Here is a 20,540-nt window from a genome sequence, read left to right as displayed (position 1 = left end):
TGTGAAACAAGTCTCTTCTTCTGCATTTTTTTGCTTTCCATGTTTTGGGAAAAAGTGGTATGGAGCAAAATGAGAGAAAAATATCCACTGAATATGGGGTCTAAAGTGCATACCTGTAGAGCTGTGAGCACGTGTTTCGTGTTCGCTACTGTGAAACACATCTCTTCTACTGAACAAGTGCTCATAGCTCTTAAGCTACGCACTTTAGAGCCCATGTTAACTGGACATTTTTTCCTTGTTTTATATAGTTCACATTACCTCCTCCCACAATATGGAAAACGAAGAGATTGCAGTATAATAGATGTGTTTCACAGTATTGAAGATGAAGAAGTGCTCATAGCTCTTAGGTATGCATTTTAGAGATCATGTTTACTAGACTTTTTTGCTTTGAATGGTCATTCCTGACATATCCGTGAAAACGGATCATCCCTCTAGGACACTCTGTACATAGCTTCTTCCGAAAATGTTTGTTGCTATCAGTTAGTGAGCTATGTATAAGATCTTTTTTTGCCTTTCTGTGGTTATAGTTTTGCATTTTATGTATTTCTACTCATGGATATAAAAAATGTACCTTCTGTTGCCAGAACATATATAGATTTGTTTTAAAAGTTAAGAACTGAATTGTGTAATCTAGTGACACATAAGTAGCCATTTATCACTAATATGTATCACATTAGATTTTATTTGTGATTTAATTCAGAAAACAAAAAACTATGTTTAACATTTACATTAGCCAGTGTTACTTCCGTTACTGCAATGAGCTATTTATTGTAATAAACTCATACATTCTGATAATCAGCTTTATCAACATATCAGTTTTAGATGTTTTAAAGACATTGATCTCACAATATTTTACTCACAATATGTTAATATATATATATATATATATATTTTGTAGGACTGTTACAGATTTTATGGAAATGGTGATTTTTCCGTTGATGATGATGGTACTGACAAATACTGTCGTTGGTGTGGCCAAGGTGGTACTCTCTATTGTTGTGCTGAATGCACTTGTGCCTTTTGCAAGGTAAAAGGATTTAGCAATCAAACTTGTAGTAATGTGGTCTTTGACTGTAGTGGAACTACAGTAGTTGTTAAGCTTGTAAGAATATTTTAATGATTACAGAAAAACTGCTTTTTTTAGAATGAAAGATAGCTAATTAGCAAAAAGTAAAAAGCAAGCAGAAGTGTCCTTTTCTGCCATGGTATCATTGTATACATGAATGAACGTGAAAATGAAGGGTAGTATATACCAAGTTGTTAGAGCAGTGCTTTTCTTCACTGTTTTTCACCTCTCCCGCCTCTCAATTTATTTTTCTTTGTGAGTATAAGATTTTAATCGAGCCTCGTAAAATTGTGGAATTTTAAAAATGACATTCATGGAAATATGTTCTTCAAAACAGATAGGTGAATGGAAAAGACATGGTGTAAAAACAGGTAAAATTTTGAAAGTGAATGACAAATCAGTGAAATACTTGTCTCTTAGATACATGAATGCACCCAGAGCACATTTAGGCTGGATTCCTTACCTCAGAGACAGATCTTATTTAATGTGTACACTGTTGAACCCTATTGCATCACCTTTTAACTGGCTACAGAAAAGTAAATCCTCAGTCAGTTGACATTCATTTGTGCTATTCAGTGATAAACATCCAAGTTATTGATGATGCATATATATTTGGCGAGTGATGCCACATAGCTGATACAAATTAGAAAAAAATCATTTTTCAAACTCACCAAAAACAGCCGATGAAATAAATCTTTGTTAACTATATTGATAATTAATAAAAATTTATTTCATCAGCAGCTCTTTGCAATTTTGGAATATAACTTTTTTCTAATTTTTTGCTAATGTCGTCGTCCAATCTTCTATTAGGTTGGTTCTGTGACCTTTTTGTGTTTGTTGGAATGCAACCTACCTCGCCCCTTTTATCGTCCATTCACTTAGTTCCTTCTGTTTTCTGTTCAATTTCATTACCATGACAGTTAAGTCTTCGCTCCAGTTTGTTGCATAATTCATTTGCTGTGTATACGTCCACTAATAATTTCTGACTTGCACTTATTCATAGCTCACTGAGCAAACATCAGTTTTTAAATAATTTTCACATTAAAGGTCCCTGTACCACTATCGTAAGAGAAAACTTGATACATATATTGGTTGTAAACTTCTTGTTTGATGTTTGAGGTGCATTGTACTCTTTATTTTGGAAAATCTGTATAGCTCACCAGAAACACTTCATGTCATTTTTACTTTTCTGTTTATTTCTTTACCTACCTGCCTGCCTAGTCATTGTCTTTAATTGCCCTAATCACAAAAACTCTGTTAACTAATCAAAATATCCACGGGTATGCTGCCGGTCTATAGTGTCCAACGGGCACAATATTTCGGCGATCATACATGTCGCCATCATCAGGTGAACTGACGGACTGAGCTCCTGTGAACGTGCCGGCACGGAGATCCGTACGCTATGGCTGCTCAGAGGGAACTGTGTTCAGTCGTGGCGGCGGCCGATTTAAATACCCTCCGCCCGTGGCGCGCTCCCTCCGCCGTCCGCGCCCCGCGCCACGGTCGCGCAGTGGAACAGATTGGGACGGCGTCTGAGATGACGTCGGTGTGATGGCTCTGTCCGCCATGGCCATCACAACTATACATTTGCTCGATTTACTCTTGATTAACCCAATCGCTGGTTCCCAAGCCTTGCTAAGATTATAGCCACAGTCACGGTTTATGAGGTCGTCATTGGTGCGAATTTCGATGGCCTCTCTAACAACGCTGCCCCAGTATTTCGACGCCTGTACCAGAATCCTCGTGCGGTCATACTCCATGGCGTGATTTTCCGACAAACAATGTTCAGCGACCGCCGACTTGCTCGGATACATAAGTCGAGTGTGCCTCTGGTGTTCACGGCATCGATCCTCGACGGTACGCATCGTCTGACCAATATACGACTTGCCACATTGACACGGAATCTGGTACACGCCGGCCTTCCTCAAACCCACTCTCGGGGAAAATCGCCCGCATTCTGAAGAAACACCGGGTCGGATCTGTGTTTTATCCTCCAAATAAAACTCGTGCACTGGTGGGGAGTGCCAAAGATGACCTGGGTTTGGTCAGACGATGCGTACCGTCGAGGATCGATGCCGTGAACACCAGAGGCACACCCGACTGATGTATCCGAGCAAGTCGGCGGTCACTGAACATTGTTTGTTGGAAAATCACGCCATGGAGTATGACCGCACGAGGATTCTGGTACAGGCGTCGAAATACTGGGGCAGCGTTGTTAGAGAGGCCATCGAAATTCGCACCAATGACGACCTCATAAACCGTGACTGTGGCTATAATCTTAGCAAGGCTTGGGAACCAGCGATCGGGTTAATCAAGAGTAAATCGAGCAAATGTATAGTTGTGACGGCCATGGCGGACAGAGCCATCACACCGACGTCATCTCAGACGCCGTCGCAATCTGTTCCACTGCGCGACCGTGGCGCGGGGCGCGGACGGCGGAGGGAGCGCGCCGCGGGCGGAGGGTATTTAAATCGGCCGCCGCCACGACTGAACCCAGTTCCCTCTGAGCAGCCATAGCGTACGGATCTCCGTGCCGGCACGTTCACAGGAGCTCAGTCCGTCAGTTCACCTGATGATGGCGACATGTATGATCGCCGAAATATTGTGCCCGTTGGACACTATAGACCGGCAGCATACCCGTGGATATTTTGATTATCAAATACGCCGGGAGAAACTCAAGAATCACACTCTGTTAACTAGTTATACGACTTCACTGTTAATTGGTAGAAGTTTCTTCTCCATTGTATTTATTATTTATGACTTTAGTCTTATTAAAATAGATTTTCAGGCCCTCTTTCAAATGCAGACTATAAACTTCTTTCATTTGTTGTTGACATTCACCTGCCCTAGAGAAGAATTTTACAGCCTTATCAGAAAAACAGATGTGGTTCAGGTGTGTTCCATTAACATGCATTCCTTCTTCATTTTTTCTATTTCAAGGATATAAAAAGTCTCCTAGAACTGCTGAAAAAATGTTTGAGTGATTTCCATTGAAAGTACAAATTATTGTAACCAATCACAACGTATTATTACAGGGCGTGGGAGGGAACATCCTTATTTGAAATGCACACCACACAGTGATCATTACTCATTGTTGTATGGGATTGAGTGCATTTGGAAGGGGGCAACTTGCTTTTTCCAAAGGCCATTCGGTCATTGCAACCGTGCATGCATTCATGTAACAGTTCAATATTGTGCCTGCAGGTCATCTCCCTGATAAAAAATTGATTGTTATGTGGGTGGACATGTTTATGTATACTGATAGTGTGGGGGAAAAGAAACCAGAACATTCAAGAATCACCAGGTTGCTAAAAATGTCAAGAAAGTAAGGCTGGCCAGTTTAAACTCCCCCAAGCGATCATCAGGCAAATGTGCAGCTGCTCTTGCAATTTATGATTGTGCAGTGAGACAATTTCTTCATGAAGACTTGAAATTTCATCTATAAAAACTGGCAATGGTGCACACACTTAATCCATGCAATTTTGTTCCATGTAAAAAATGCATGTGAAGCCTTAATCAAAAGCCTGCTTCGTGATGCCCTTGTGTTCTTCACTGACGAGGCTTATTTTCATTTGGTAGGATGTGTGAGTAAACAAAACATCAGATTTTGCTCCCTGCAACTTTTTCTTACGGGGCTGTTATAAATCCTTGGTGTATACCAATTGTCCACAGACTGCAGGTGAGCTGTGGAACAATATTTGTACTGCTATATAGACAGAGAAATGCTGGACAAAGTGGACTGAAACTTCTGATTTGAACTCTCCAAATGTATTAAGCAGAAAGAACACCTTCAAGATATCATTATCAAAACCTAATGAAATATAGCTTTAAACCAACCTCTTTGTAAAGAAAAGAAGATTAAATTGATATCTCTAATATTGTCACTTTTATGACATTTTTCTTTAAAATAAAGAAGTTCCTGCACCGTACGCCATATTTTGACTACGTATTTTGGAGGGTTACATCTTTCATTAGGTGGGTTTATGTCAATTAACAAGTCTTAGATATATTGTATGTAAAACTTTTGGGTGACCTGTGACACTGTCTTACAGTAGTCACAGGATCCTTTACCGATCATGTTTATATTACATATATTACGTATCAGTCTTTTCAGAGTGTATGTGATATAGATTCAATACATGTGTGAATCAATGTGCTGTTCATATGTATGTAAGTATAAGGCTATAAGAACAATTAATTCAGTGCATATGCTGTACGTTACAAACATTCTATGTTCCAGGCATGTATCAAGCGCAATTTGAAGCGATCGATTCTTAAGGATATAGAATCAGAGGACTGGAAGTGTTTTGTTTGTTATGGAAAGCCTTTGTGGGATCTCAGAGCAATTTGTTGGGCATCAAAGAAATATTCAGAACAAGTACGTAGGTAAGTGCCCAGATTTTGTCCTGCAGCTTATTAGGCAAGAAATGTTTTATCATATAGTCATATCAATCGTAAGTGTGACTTCAATATTATTTTAAAAGTAGATTGAACCTCCTTTGAAAAGCAGTTTTTGTGGCGCAGTGGTAAGACACTGGACTCATTAAAAAGGACAGTGGTTCAAATACAATCTTTCTGTCCAGATTTATGTTTTCTGTGCTTACTCTAAACTTTTTAAGGTGAATTTTCAGATGTTCTTTTTTTTTCCAAGGGGTAAGACCACTTTCCATACCTATTTTTTCACCTTCCATCTTGTGTTCTATCTATGATGAGCTCACTGTCATTGATAGGCATTTGAACCTTCATCACCTTGTTTCATATTATTAGATAATGGACGACATTTTACCTTGAGAGACACTGTACATACTAAGAAACATTTCTTCATACGTATGTACCAATAGAAATGGTTATTGAGGACTTGATGCTGGTGTGTTTACAAAGCTGACATACATAGTGGACATCATAAAGATAAAGATCCTGCAATAGAATAAATATTTCTGGTAACAGTTTGCTGACTGGTTTATCATTAAACTTGTGTTAAATGTTATCTCATTGCAGAATTCAGATAGTGTGTTCTTGTGCCTTAACATGTCAACAATATGATTCTTTGAACAGGAGTGTTTTATTTAAAATAATGTTTGCAAATAAACTTTTATAATTTACCTTTGTTTATCATGATGCATGAAAAAACTACAAAATACGCTTTATCATAAAGTATTGATGTGTTGTGTTAACATGTGTGTATTCTTGTGTGTGGTCTTTTCAAAAGTAAGGTATGGCTTTATTTAATTCAGTTTTCTTCTTTATTCAACTAGGGAGCAGAGACTGAAAAATCAGAGAGCTTTAGAGAAATTGAAGGAAAGGCGGATGAATCATGTACCAAGAAGGGTGGGTATAGCAGCTAAACTTCTAACAATTTTCTTTTCTCACGACACAGTCAAATATATATGCAAGTACTGTGAACTGTTTAAAGCAAGGGGAAATGACACCTGTTACTTTTCCCGAGGGCATTGCAGCTCTACCCTGTGTTTAAATGATGATGATGGCACTTTCTTGGGAAAATAGTCCACCATTTGGATCTCCAGGCAGGAACTGCAAGAACTATTTAGGAGAATTTCTTCATCAGGAAAATCAAAACTGACTTTGCAAAGTAGACATGTGGAATGTTAAATTTCTTAATTATGTTGGTGGGCTAGAGAATTTGAAAAAAGAAATGGATAGGTTGAAGTTAGATATAGTGGGAATTATTGAAGTGTTTTGGCAGACAGAACGGGACTTTATCAGGTGAGTACATGGTTATAATTAGAAGAGCAAATAGGGGTAATGCAGGAGTAGGTCCAGTAAAGAATAAGAAAATAGCAGTGAAGGTGAGGTTGTATGAACAGCGCATTATTGTAGCTAAGATAGACATGAAGCCAACACTCGTGACGGTACTAAAAGCTTAGCTTACTGTTTTTACCAAAGTATAAGATGACCCTTAATAGAAGATGAAAAAAAAGAGGCTCCTTCAGAAAAATACATTTTTAACATATTCTGACTATAGACTGTTTTATTGCCATTAAGTATCTGCCTAAAACATTAGCATTATACCTGTTTTAAACTTAGTCATTTATTGATTGTCTACATTTTGATAATACAACAAGAAATAATATAGACAAAAAGAAATGGTTTACATTAATTTTTATCTTCACCACCTTTTCTGCATACTAACTCTGTTGTCTGTTGTATAACTATTTTTAATTGGCAACATCATCCTAATAGCACTGCTGTTCAAGTTATATCTTTGTTGTGTGTGTGTGTGTGTGTGTGTGTGTGTGTGTGTGTGTGTTTTTGTGTGTGTTGTGTGTGTTTCCCCATCTTGAATACGTATCGGATTTCACTTCTATACTGACATGAGAATATTAGAGTATTTTTTGCTTCCAAGTATATCATCTGTGTGCTGCTCTCTCATTTGCTGCATAGAACCCACAGGTGACACATTCCCTTTCGCTCCTCATGGTGAGTGTTGACAACATTGTTGCAGGATTTCTTCCATCTCATGCAGAAATGTATACCATTGTTGTGTATTTATCTAATTTTAATGTCGATTCAAAGGGATTCAGTTACACTGCAGTTTACATGTGGTAGATGGTCATAAAAATCCAAAGTACATGGTATCGATTTCCGTGGTTGGCAGCACAATGTAATGTGCTGCCCACTTACTACTCTCCTCCCCACAGTCATCCTAGTTCTCAGACAAGCTGGTAACACTGTTCCCTCTCCAACTCTTCTGTAATGCTGTGCTTGAGCAACCATGAAACACAGACTGTGGTATCTTCTAGTTCGCATGTCATATGTAACAACAACAACAACAACCACCAATACATAAGTGAAAGCTTCCAATTGCGATTTAGTGAAATTCTCAAACTTTCGCTCATCCTGCTATCTAGTGACATCTGTTGGTACTATTTCCATGATGTGTCTTGCTGCTTTAATTTACCTTCATGATAACAATTATGGTCAGTTTAATATGATTTACCTATTTTGTTTTGTAGACATTTGAGTCAGGATTAATTTTTGTTTTTTGTTTTTTTGTTTCATCTGAATGTAACCATCTTATTCCAAAGCTGATAAAAAGGTGGCAACATTTCTACCCAGTATTCTAATACGTGAACAGCAACAGAATTTCACAGTTGCAACCCACTTGGTAAATCATTACATTTCTCTTTATAAAATAAAATATTGACGTGCATTCAGAATAAACTAATGTTTTCTGAAGGACAACATGTTTGTCTTTCAGTGTTAACTTTCCTTAAACAACGCCAAAAGTGTTTGTATACAATATCCATACATATATGAGAATTTTTACTGTAAACCTGTTCAAATACAACAAGAGTTTCTAAGGTGATAGCGTTAAATTCTTTGTCTTTCTGTGTTTCACAAAATTGTCCAGTTTTAAGCAGAGCAGTAGATTGATAGGATGGCTAGTTCATAGTTTCTCACATATCCCTTGCGCTAGCACCACGCGAGACAAATGTCACGTGATTGTTTCAGCACTTTGGTTTATCGTGAAATATCATATCTGTTCAAGTGCAAGTATTGTTTGCCCTACCCACCCTTCCAAATTCTTCTAAATAAATGTGCACATGACCTCAATAACTCAAGCTTCATCTCCAAATATAAGACAACACCTACATCAATATTTTAAACAATGTAAAACCATCAACCTGAGCTGCAGTAGTTTAATACGCAAATATAAGGTGGCTACATAGTTTTCGAATGATGAATTAGGGATAAAACGTCATCTTCTAGTTGAGTAAATTCAATATATGCCAACAAGCTTCACAGGTGAATTATTCACATAATTAAGGGAGAAGAAAATGTAATTTTGATGGGGAATGGAATTCGATAGTAGGAGAAAGAAAAATAGTAGAATATTGACTGGGAAAAAGGAATGAAAGAGGAAGATAGCTGGTGGAATTTTCCACAAAGCATAATGTAATAATGCTAATACTTGATTTAAGAAGTGTGAAAGAAGCTTGTATACATGGAAGAGACCTGATTTCAGACCGATTATATAATGATATGATAAGACAGAGATTTCAAAATCAGATTGTAAACTGTAAGGCATTCAAGGGGCAGATGTGGACTTTGATCATGACATATTGTTTATGAACTGCAGACTAAAAGTGACAAAACTGCAGATATGTTGGAAATAAAGTTGGTGCGACATGTGTAAATTGAAGGAAGCAGAGGCTGTTGAGACTGTCAGAGGGAGCATTAGGCACTGTTGAACTAAAACAAGGGTAAGGAACACAATAGGAAAGAAGTGGGTAACTTTGGTAGATGAAATAGGAAAGGCAACAGAGGATCACATAGCTAAAAAGACAAGGCCAAGTACAAATCCATGAATAACTCTGGAGATGCTGAATTTAATTGACAAAAGGAGGTATAAAATTCCAGCAAATGAAGCAAACAGAAGGGAATACAGAAGTCTAAAAATTGAGATTTACAGGAGGTGCAAACTGGCATAGCAAGAATGGCAAGATGAGAAATGCAAGGCTATATAATCAGGTTTGACTGTGAGAAGGACAGATGCAGCGTATTGGAAAATTAGAAGCGTTTGAAGAAATGAGAAGCAGCAATGTAAATGATAAAGGCTTAGATGGCAAGCCAGTACCAAGGGGAAAAGGGAAGGAATATGTAGAAATTGTATATAAGCAAAACAAACTTGAAGGTAATATTGTTGAGAAAGAAGTGGAAGTAAAAGCTCACAAGATGAGAGATATGATATTGCGAGAATTCAACACAGTTCTGAAAGACATAAGCTGAAGCAAGTTCCATGACGTACATGACGAGCGCTTGTATGTAGCACACCGCGCCTTGTACACATCCACCACAACACTCGTGGGCTACAGCTCTAAGTTACGACACCTAAAGATGGGCTTATAAGAGTCTGAAACCGGCCATGTGATAATAAAAGAACTTTACAACTGTAGCGGTATTTTCAACCTCTGGCACTCATTCTTAGTTGCTGGGCTATGACTGTGGCAGCTGTGGGTAGCTGTTCGGCGACTGATGATATGCTACAGCTGTGACATCTGGCTGAGTGAAGCTGTGCGGCCACTTTTATGTGCGTACAGCAGAAGAATATTTCATCTGTGAACTATTTGGCGGATGCAGCAAGTAGTCCTTGGTGTCATCATCCTTTGTGGCGGCAGATATAACTGTCACCATATGTAGTGGACTGCAACTGTTGCCATATGTAGTGGACCATTTTTAAGTCTTGTGGCGGAAGCATAATAAGGTACCTGTTACGTGCTCTATCTGTGTGACGACTGATCAGAACTTTGTGGTGTCACAATAGAGACTGGTGTGACATGTAGCACCCTGTGAAGGCCTAGCTGTGTACTATAAATAACAGTGGACACAGCAGACAACAACAACATTACTTCATCATTACTCTTTAGTTAATCACCATTCATCCATAATTCCACTTTTAATTATTATGAAGTTGCCTGTTTAATCCACGCATTAGTACTGATTCTCATTCACAAACCCTACAAATCTACAGATACCACATTATATTTCGTCTTGTCAGTGACCAAACTTGCAGTTATCATGTAAATTACTTATATTTCTGTGTAAGTACATTCCCACGTGACTCAGTCAATACAAACCATTACGCACATGATTTTACAAGTCTCAACTGCATGGACCACCGTTCACAATCAATCTAACTTTCCATTGACACACAAATGAACAAGCTTCCGATTACCGTATTTACTCGAATCTAAGCCGCACCTGAAATTTGAGACTCGAAATTCAAGGGGAGAGAAAAAAAGTGCATCTTAGATTCGAGTAAATACGGTATGCTTCAAAGATGAACCAAACCCTGATGAACAAACTGCACTGCACACAGAAGTTAAACACAGTAAAACAAATAACTGTGCAGAATCTTCATGAGATGTTTGTAATAAAGAAACTAGACTAAAAATTACGTAAAATGACAAGGCAATAACATGCCATATGCATACAAGACCTTGCACAAGAACACACAAGAACTGAACAATAGACGATGACTGCACAAAGGACACAACAGAGCAAGAATCCACACAAAACAAAACACTTATACTCGCTTTACAATAATGAAACCGTTAAAAAAAACAGGTCTTCAAATAGGACACAGAAAAAACTTCAAACACAGGAAGTAATCACTTATTGATTCAACAAATCACGCATATACAAACTTCCATGCAACTCTTTTCAGTTAGTCTACATAGGGAAAACATGTGGAAACTTTAAAATGAGATATTCAGAGCACCCCAGACCTCTAAAAGGTAACAGCTCCCATAGTACATTTGCTGACCAATTAATAGCCCAGAACCACCATCCTACTACAGTAGAAACAGATTTATAAATACTAAAATCCAGCCACACCCTATACCACAAATTTAAACAGAAAGATGATTCCACATACAGAAACAAGCAGAGAGAAACTAAACAAAGTTCAAATTTGGTGTGAAACTGATATGAAAACATCAGCGAGCACTAGACAAACAGCAACAACATAAATGTTGAAAAAGTATAACTTACAAATGGAGTTCCTCAGAAATAGGTGTTGGAAATCTATATGTATTTCCATGACAGAGCAGCATGCAGATGAAGACTGATGCTTCGAAAATAACTGTAAGTAACTACAAGCTCTAGTTGCAAAATATATTCTTGCAACAAATTTATGTTCATAGATAGATTCATTAGGTCAGTAACCAACCTCACACCTCACAATAACATCATTTAGTTGCATGTGGTAAGCTACCGGTATACAGTAATGTAAAAAGGCTCCTATAGAACCCAGTGATGTAGAAAAATAAGGTAATAACTTGAACAGACATAAACTGTTTGTAAGCCTAATTTTGTTAGAATAATTATTACCTAAAAATGTTTGCATTTTACATAACTCAATAAAAATACCCACTGATGAGCCCACAAAGATGCTGAAATGTTTGGGCATTTATAAACAGTTGTTTGCATAATAGGCAGACCTGACTTCCCATAGTTCAACCTGAAAACATGGCTACTGCTAGTGCTTCAAAGCATGACATCATCATAATCCTCAACACTTCAACTCAATTACATAAGTGCACCATCATGAACATAATAAATATCTGTATTTCAATTTTATCACTAGTGAATTTTTATCATTACTACTTCATCGAGATTGTGGCAAGAGCGTACCTCACTGCTTCCCCCTCAATATATTCAAAACATTATGTGATCTGACTTTACACAAAACATTCTTCTTCTTCTTCCAGTGGTTAACAATTAAAGGCTGCATGAGATAATTAGTGAAAACTCTTCTACATGACATACGTTATCTCGTGTAGCTCATTATCTCCAACACAAAGATCAACAACACTTCTGTTCTTCAGTATGGCTGATCTTTAACCACTGACTGTAGAAACGAGAAATCTGACTTCACATTTTCCCAATAACTAATTTGACATACATACCATTTTTTCCAGCACAGCATTATTGTTAGCATGATTTAGTGCCAATCTACTCCAAAACAGAATGATAGTACAAATATTATGTCAACTGAACTAGAAACATAATGGTTAAGAAAACATAATGTATTTTCAGTTCCAGAAACTGAAAAAAAAGTTTAATGCGATAATCAAAAATGTATTCAGGTCTCAATAATATGAGGTCACCTCCAAATGATAAAAATTTATTTCCTTACCATAACTACCAATCAGACAAAGGATGAAAGGAATGGATAGAAATAACAAGCTGCGACATTGTCGCGAATAAAGCAGTGATCCATGTATACAACCCGTCTATGGTCACAAACTTTTTGTTAACAGATAACCGCTTTCGGTCTATAATGACCATCATCAGATCTGCAGCAAAAATGGGAAAACATAAATACACTCACAGATTGTCTACAGCTTAAAAACAATACATTGACCACAATGAAAAGTACTACTGACAAATATATGCAGTTGTGCGCTTTAAGGATGAAGAGGCATACCTGTTTTATAAAAAACAAAGTCTCAATGTACTGCAGCCTTAGTGGCATAGTCAAATGTGCTATGGCTATGGCTGCAGTACATTGAGACTTTGTTTTTTATAAAACAGGTATGCCTCTTCATCCTTAAAGCGCACAACTGCATATATTTGTCAGTAGTACTTTTCATTGTGGTCAATGTATTGTTTTTAAGCTGTAGACAATCTGTGAGTGTATTTATGTTTTCCCATTTTTGCTGCAGATCTGATGACGGTCATTATAGACCGAAACCAGTAATCTGTTAACAAAAAGTTTGTGACCATAGACATAAATTAAAGGAAACTTATTAGATAGAAATAACTTTGACAGATGAACAGGAAAGATGATGAAAAAAAGATAACAGTTCAGGCAATGAAAATGAGGAACAGTGCTACTTGGTTTGAGGCCCAGTCTCTCACTTAAATCAACTGTCAGATTAAATCTGTGCAACTTTTTGATAGTAGCAAACATATTATAGTTTCACGTACTTCATTAACTCTTTTCTTAAATTTATTTGATAGGTCAAGTTTGCGAATTTTCTCACCAGGCCCAAGCACTCCAAATGAATCACTACCATCCAATTACCACAGTACCATTAGGTTATTTTCAATTAATTTTAAACAGTTTACAGAATTTAAACAGTCTTCATCAAACTGGTTCCTTACATGCAATAGATATAGAATAACTTTCTGCTTTTATTGTTGAGATTCCATTTACTTTTGACAACTCAAAATACATCTCCATCACTTTCCTCTGACAAAAAAGTATCTTTTTGATTTCGTGTGAACTGGTAGACCATGCACCCCCAAACAAGGAGTCCAAACGATGTTCAGTCAATATGTCTGATCAAATTTCCAATATTTGACACTCTAAAAATATTTCTGTGGGTAGGTAATTTATGCATTCAACTGAAAACTTAAAAATTCCACATGCATATGGAAAATTTATATACGAACGTTGGTCAACTTCTCTTTTTGTAATGCTTTCGGCCTCTTTGTAGTCTACTACTGAATTTATACAGATTTTTAGTGAGATAGCAATTTTCTCGAAATAACAAGTTTGTTGCAGTATATGCAAATGAAATATATATTGTACTTACATTATTGGATGGTGTTTTCTATGATTGTCGATTATAGGCATTCGTTAATTACCTGGATTTTTTGCTATTCTGCATAAATCAGTTTCAACATCTGATTAAGTAATTCTTCTATTTATTCACAATTTAATCTACACACAACATTTGAAGACGGCATTAATGTGTACTATGTCTTGCAGCTCTGCTTACTCTGCCACATTTTGTACTGCTAGCCTCACTACAAATGTAGTACAACAATCTCTCCCACCAAAAACTCTTGATGCAGCAGCAGTGCCAATAATTTTCATTTTTAGTTTCTGTTGTATAATTGGTATTATAACATGCATTTATAGAAATTCATTTTGTAACATTTTATTGTACATTGCAATTAGGGAGTTAATTAAAAAGTTTCCAACAGCTGGTTTTTGTAATATGAGAGTATCACATGCTTAATCATCATTTATGCAATCTTTACTACCAAAGTAAATCTGTAATGATTTATCTGTATTTTGCCTACAAAAGTGCTAACTTGAGCTTATCAGTACTGTGCTGAAACTTAAACTGAAGAGACCAGTACCCACTAAAATGAACTCTCACATCTTAAACATATTACTACGAAAATGAGGAAAGTGCCAGATTTTGTAACATTTTGTGAAACTCACCAGTTCTGCATTATTTGTTGTGTTACCGTTTACTCAAAATTTTCCTATCCCTAGTAATACCAAGCAACAGTCCTTTAATTTTGGGAATGGCTGGACTAACATTGCTATCTGAAAAGCCGGCCGTTGTGGCCAAGCGGTTCTAGGTGCTTCAGTCCGGAATCATGCTGCTGATACGGTTGCAGGTTCGAATCCTGCCTTGGGCATGGATGTGTGTGATGTCCTTAGGTTAGTTAGGTTTAAGTAGTTCTAAGTTCTAGGGAACTGATGACCTCAGATGTTAAGTCCCATAGTGCTCAGAGCCATTTGAATTACTTTGAGCTATCTGAAAATATAAATTTCATCCATGTACAGCAAAAATTAATTTGAAACAACAAGCTATAGGTTTAGACGCAATGCAAAGTAATGTGATTGCTGTGATGCATAACCTCATGATTGTATTCACCCTAGCTGCAGCAACAGGGGATAGAAGATAGAACAGTGTTGCTGCCCATGAGGGAGTTCTGCTGTGCTGGAGTCTCTCATAGTCATCATCTTATGTGGGCTCAAAAACAGAATACTGGCAGCTCTTAAAGTTGGTCCTTATGCTATCTTACCACCTTAAATATGTGAGTCATGAAGTTTTGCAGCCTTGTCTTTCTTATATTTTGATAAAAATATGGTTTGCTGTGTGTGGGTCATAGACACACTTCTTGCCATGTTAGGACATTCCTTGATGATTTCAGCTGTAATCCCCAGCCAGTGTGTAATGCCTAGCAAGAGCCTTCAACATGGACATCGCACGATGGCTGTGGAAAAGCAGTGTTAGCACCCTGATATTAAAAATTCATTTGCCCTTTCATACCATGACATCAGCTCATTACGATGACTGTAATTTGATCTGTACTTGAGACGACATACCCTAACTTAATCCAGGTGAAAAAAGCTCAGAAAATTGATCACACAAACCATTCAAGGCCAGAGTTGTGTAAGATACCACATAGGTTTGTTCGGTGATTGAGAATTCGAAAGCATTTTATGAGTCTAAACCAAAGATATTTTTTGAAATGGGATTACTAAGAATTATAATGTACAGACTATAGTTTTATATGAAACCCTGTTTGGAAATTGTTCCTCAGCAGAAATATGTTGGCTGCTTCAATTAAGTAAACAGGTGCATTCAAAGGCAAACTTACATGAACACACAGGATGTGATTCAAAAGTTTCAAGACTTAACTGAGAACTAGAAATTTATTGGACATTTAAGTGCAGCGGACTAAAAATTCTTCAAAATAGGATCCTTCAGCATCAACACAGCACTGCCAGCGTGTATTCCACTGTTCGTAGCCCTTCTGGGAAGGCCTCAGGCGTCATGCTGTCAAGGGCTTTTGTCGAAGACTGCTGGATGGCACCAATGGAGTCAAATTGCTTCCCTTTTAGGCCTGTCTTGATTCGGGGAAAGAGGAAAAAGTCACTTGGAGCCAAGTTGGGGCTGTAGGGTGGCTGCGGCAGTGTTGTCACGTTGAATTTGACCAAAACTTCGGCGGCGGTGCAGGACGTGTAAGCGGGCGCGTTGCCATGGTGGAGAATCCAATCGTCCTTGACCGCTGAGCAGACGTGGTTAACTCGGTCTCTCAAGCAGCAGAGCACTCCAGCGTGAAAGTCACCTGTGACACTCTTGTACATGAGCAACAAACTCCTTGTGAATCACTCCATTACCATGCTGTGAGGAAGCAGTGTGCCATTCTGAGCTTTTGGCCAACAGGGCCTTCGTCGGAGATAGATAACGCGTGCGCTCGCACACACACACACACACACACACACACACACACACACACACACACACACACACACACGTATATAACTGCGCACTCTCTGGCTGCTGAGGCCACACTGCGAGCAGCTGCACGTGATGGGACACGCAACCAGGTGGTGGGGGTGGGAGGAGGCTGGGATGGGGAGGGGAAAGGATAGCAAGTTAGGAGTAAGGGATGGTAAAGTGCAGCTTGTGGGAACATACAGAGATGGGATGGAGAGAGGGTAGGGCAGCTAGGTGCAGATGGGAGGTTAGATTGGGGTGAGGGTGGGGGGAGCAGCTAGTAGAAAAGAGAGAAGTAAAAAGATTGTGGGTGTGTTGATGGAATGGAAGACTGCGGAGTGCTGGTATGGGAAGAGGGAAGGGACTAGAGGGTAAGAATAAAGACTAACAAAGATTAAGGCTGGGAGTGTTCTGGAATGTAGAATATATTGCAGGGACAGTTCCCATCTGCGCAACTCAGAAAAGCTGGTGTTGGTGGGAAGGATCCAGATAGTATAGGCTGTGAAGCAGTCATTGAAATGAAGACTGTCGCGTTGGGCAGTGTGCTCAGCAATGGGGTGGTCCAGCTGTTTTTTGGCCACAGTTTGTTGGTGGCCATTCATCCGGACAGACAGCTAGTTAGTTGTCATGCCCACATAGAATGCACCACAATGGTTTTAGCTTAGCTTGTAGATCATATGACTGATTTCACAGGTTGTTCTGCCTTTTTTGGGATAGGTTATGCTTGTGACCAGATTGGAGTAGGTGGTGCCTTTGATGGGATAGGTGACGCTTGTGACTGGACTGGAGTAGGTGGTGGTGGGAGGATGTATGGGACAGGTCTTGCATCTAGATCTATTACAGGGATATGGGCCATGAGGCAAGAGGTTGGGAGCAGGAGCTGTGTAGGGATGGCCAAGGATATTGTGTAGGTTCGAAGGGCCGCGGAATACTACTGTGGGAGGTGTGGGAGGGACGTTCCTCATTTCAGTGCACAACGAAAGGTAGTCTAAATCCTGGCAGAGAATGTGATTCACTTGCTACAGACCTGGGTGATACTAAGTCACGAGGGGAAAGCTGAAGGTGGACTTTGTGAGGTTGTGGGTAACTGGAGACAAAGGCATGGGAGATCTGTTTTCATGCAAGGTTGGTAGGGTAATTAAGGTCTGTGAAGGCCTCAGTGAGACCCTCGGTGTATCTCGAGAGGGACTGCTCATCACTGCAGATGCAACGGCCATGGGTGGCTAGGCTGTATGATGATTTCACTTCTTGGCATGGAATGGGTGACAGCTGTCGAAGTAGGCATGAAATGGGTGGCAACTGACAAAGTAGAGATATTTCTGCTGGTTGTAGATTTGATGTGGACTGAGTTACTGATGTAGTCATCTTTGAGGTGAAGGTCAACACTGAGGAAGGTGCCTTGTTGGGTTGAGTAGGACCAGGTCAAGCGAATGGGGGAGAAGGTGTTCATGTTCTGGAGGAATGTGGGTAGGTTGTGCTCACCCTCGATCCAGATCATGAAGATGTCATCAGTGAATCTGAAGCAGGTGAGGGGTTTGGAATTCTAGATGTTTAGGAAGGATTCCTCTAGAAGGCACAGGATGGTGCCATGCTAGTGCCCTTAGCCGTAATCCGGATTCGTTTGTAGGTAATTCTTCCCACCACCATCTACTCCAGTCTGGTCACAAGTATCACCTATCCCATCAAAGGCAGGACTACCTGTGAAACCAGCCATGTGAACTACAAGCTAAGCTGCAACCACTGTGCTGCATTCTACGTGGGCATGGTAAGCAACAAGCTGTCTGCGTGCATGAATGGCCACTGACAAACTATAGCCAGGAAACAACTGGACCACCCCATTACTGATCATGCTGCCCAACATGACAGTCTTCATTTCAGTGACTGCTTCACAGCCTGTGCCATCTGGATCCGTCCCACCAACACCAGCTTTTTTGAATTGTGCAGGTGGGAAATCTCCGTGCAATATATATCCTATGTTCCCATACCCCTCGTGTCCTCAACCTTCATTATTCTTTGTCCTTTCCCTCTAGCGCTTCAGTTTCCATTCTAGCACTACACAGTCCTCTACTCCAACACCACACCCACAGTCTTTTTACTTACCTCTTTTCCCAATAATTACCCCCACCTCCATCTAACCTCCTAACTGCACCTAGCTGCCCTACTCTCTCCCCACCTCATCCCTGTATGCTCCCACAAGCAGCACTTTACCATCCCCCAGCATTAGCCTGCTATCCCTCTCCCTCCCCTCCCCACCCCAGCCTCCATGTTGCCCCCACCATACGGTTGCGTCTCCCATCATGCGCAGCTGCTCGCATTGTGGCCTCAGCAGCTAGAGACTACAGTCGTGTGTGTCTGTTTCGTTAGCATGAGTGTGTGTGTGTGTGTGTTATATCTCTGACGAAGGCCTTAATGGCCGAAAGCACAATTTTTTACCAGTCTTTTTGTTGTATCTGTCTGTGATTAATCATCTCCACTATATGCTGAGTAGCAACTATCCTTTTCATAATATTGTTACATTCCATCCTGGATTGTCCATTGTTGACTCACCATGGTACACAAAACAGGTCAGAACACTGTTGCAGAAGTAATAAAACCAGTATGCCAAATTTAAGAGAACACAAAATCCCAGAGATTAACAAACAAAATTTAACTCTGTCTTGAAATCCTGAGAATGTCTCGTCATAAGTGAAGTACACCAGTGTCAAGTCACAATCAATACCTTCATGTGCGATGGCGAAGGTAATGTTACCAGTGACAGTGCCACTACAGCAGAGTGACTAAATACAGTTTCCGTAATTCCATCACCAAATAAGACAAAGTAAGTATTCCAGAATTTGAATCAGGAACTGCTGCCAACGTGAGTAACTTAGAAGTAGATATCCTTGATGTAGCAAAGCAGCTTAAATCACTTAAAGAAGGTGCATCCTCCAGTCCAGACAGCATACCACTTTGATTTCTTTCAGAGTATGCTGATGTAATAGCTCTGTACTTAACAGTCATGAACAATTGCTTGCTCAGTGAAAAATCCATACCGAAACACTGGAGAGTTGCACAGTACCCAAGAAAGGAAGTAGGTGTAATCCAATGAATTATAGATCCATGTCACTCATGTCATTTTGTGGTCCAGTTGTGGAACATTTCCTGTGTTGAGACATGATGATTTACATCAAGGAAAACAATCCGGTAACACACAGTCAGCGCAGATTCAGAAAATATCGTTATTGTGAACCACAACCAGCTCTTTATTTTTACAGATCAATGAGTGCTATTGAAGGTGGATTTCAAATTGGTTCAATATTTCTAGATTTCCAAAAGACTTTTGATACCATTCCTTACAAATGGCTTATAATAATCAAGTTGCATACCTCAAGTATCATCCCAGCTGTGTGACTGAATTCATGATTTCCTCTGAGAAGTACCACAGTTCATAGTAATTGACAGAAAGTCATGAAACAGAAGTGATATCTGGGGTATTCAAGGAAGTGTTACAGGTCATTTGTTGTTTATAATGTATATAAACAATTTAGGAGACAGTCTGAGCAGCCATCTTAAATTATTTGCAACTGTTGCTGTCATTTACCATTTAGTGCAGCCATCAGAAGATCAAAACCAATTGCTAAATGATTTATACAATATACCTGTAGGGTGCAAAAAGTGGCAATAGACCCTAAATAATGAAATATGTGAGATCGTCCACATGAGTATTAAAAGGGATCCCTTAAATTTCAGTTACATGATCAGTCACACAAATCTAAAAGTTGTCTGTTCAACTAAATACTTAGGGACTACAATTGTGGATAGTTGAATTGGAACGATTATGTAGATAATGTTATGGACAAGGCAAACCAAAGAATGTGTTTTATTGGCAGAACACTTGGAAGATTCAACAGGTCTACTAAAGAGACTGTGCTTGTCCACCCTCTGCTAGAGGAGTGGGTTGACGGAGGACATCAAAATTTTTTTAAGAAAGGCAG

General features: G+C 39.1%; 1 protein-coding gene across 3 annotated transcripts in view; it reads left to right on the top strand.

The window, feature by feature from the left end:
• LOC124788186 (transcriptional regulator ATRX homolog) overlaps positions 1-20,540 on the top strand; it is a 495,869-nt gene that overhangs the window by 75,862 nt on the left and 399,467 nt on the right. For 2 of the 3 annotated variants that reach the window (XM_047255347.1, XM_047255346.1), the window contains exons 5-7: positions 899-1,027; positions 5,307-5,452; positions 6,322-6,394. In XM_047255347.1, coding sequence (XP_047111303.1) covers positions 899-1,027; positions 5,307-5,452; positions 6,322-6,394 — 348 coding nt within the window. Of the gene's footprint in view, positions 1-898; positions 1,028-5,306; positions 5,453-6,321; positions 6,395-15,337; positions 15,377-20,540 lie in introns of those variants that run through there. The other variant, XM_047255348.1, reaches the window with a different exon arrangement.

Source organism: Schistocerca piceifrons, chromosome 3, assembly GCF_021461385.2.
Source record: "Schistocerca piceifrons isolate TAMUIC-IGC-003096 chromosome 3, iqSchPice1.1, whole genome shotgun sequence".
In the NCBI taxonomy this organism is placed as follows: domain Eukaryota; kingdom Metazoa; phylum Arthropoda; class Insecta; order Orthoptera; family Acrididae; genus Schistocerca; species Schistocerca piceifrons.
The sequence above is the reverse complement of the archived record's forward strand: the minus strand, read 5'-3'. Positions and strand labels throughout refer to the sequence as shown.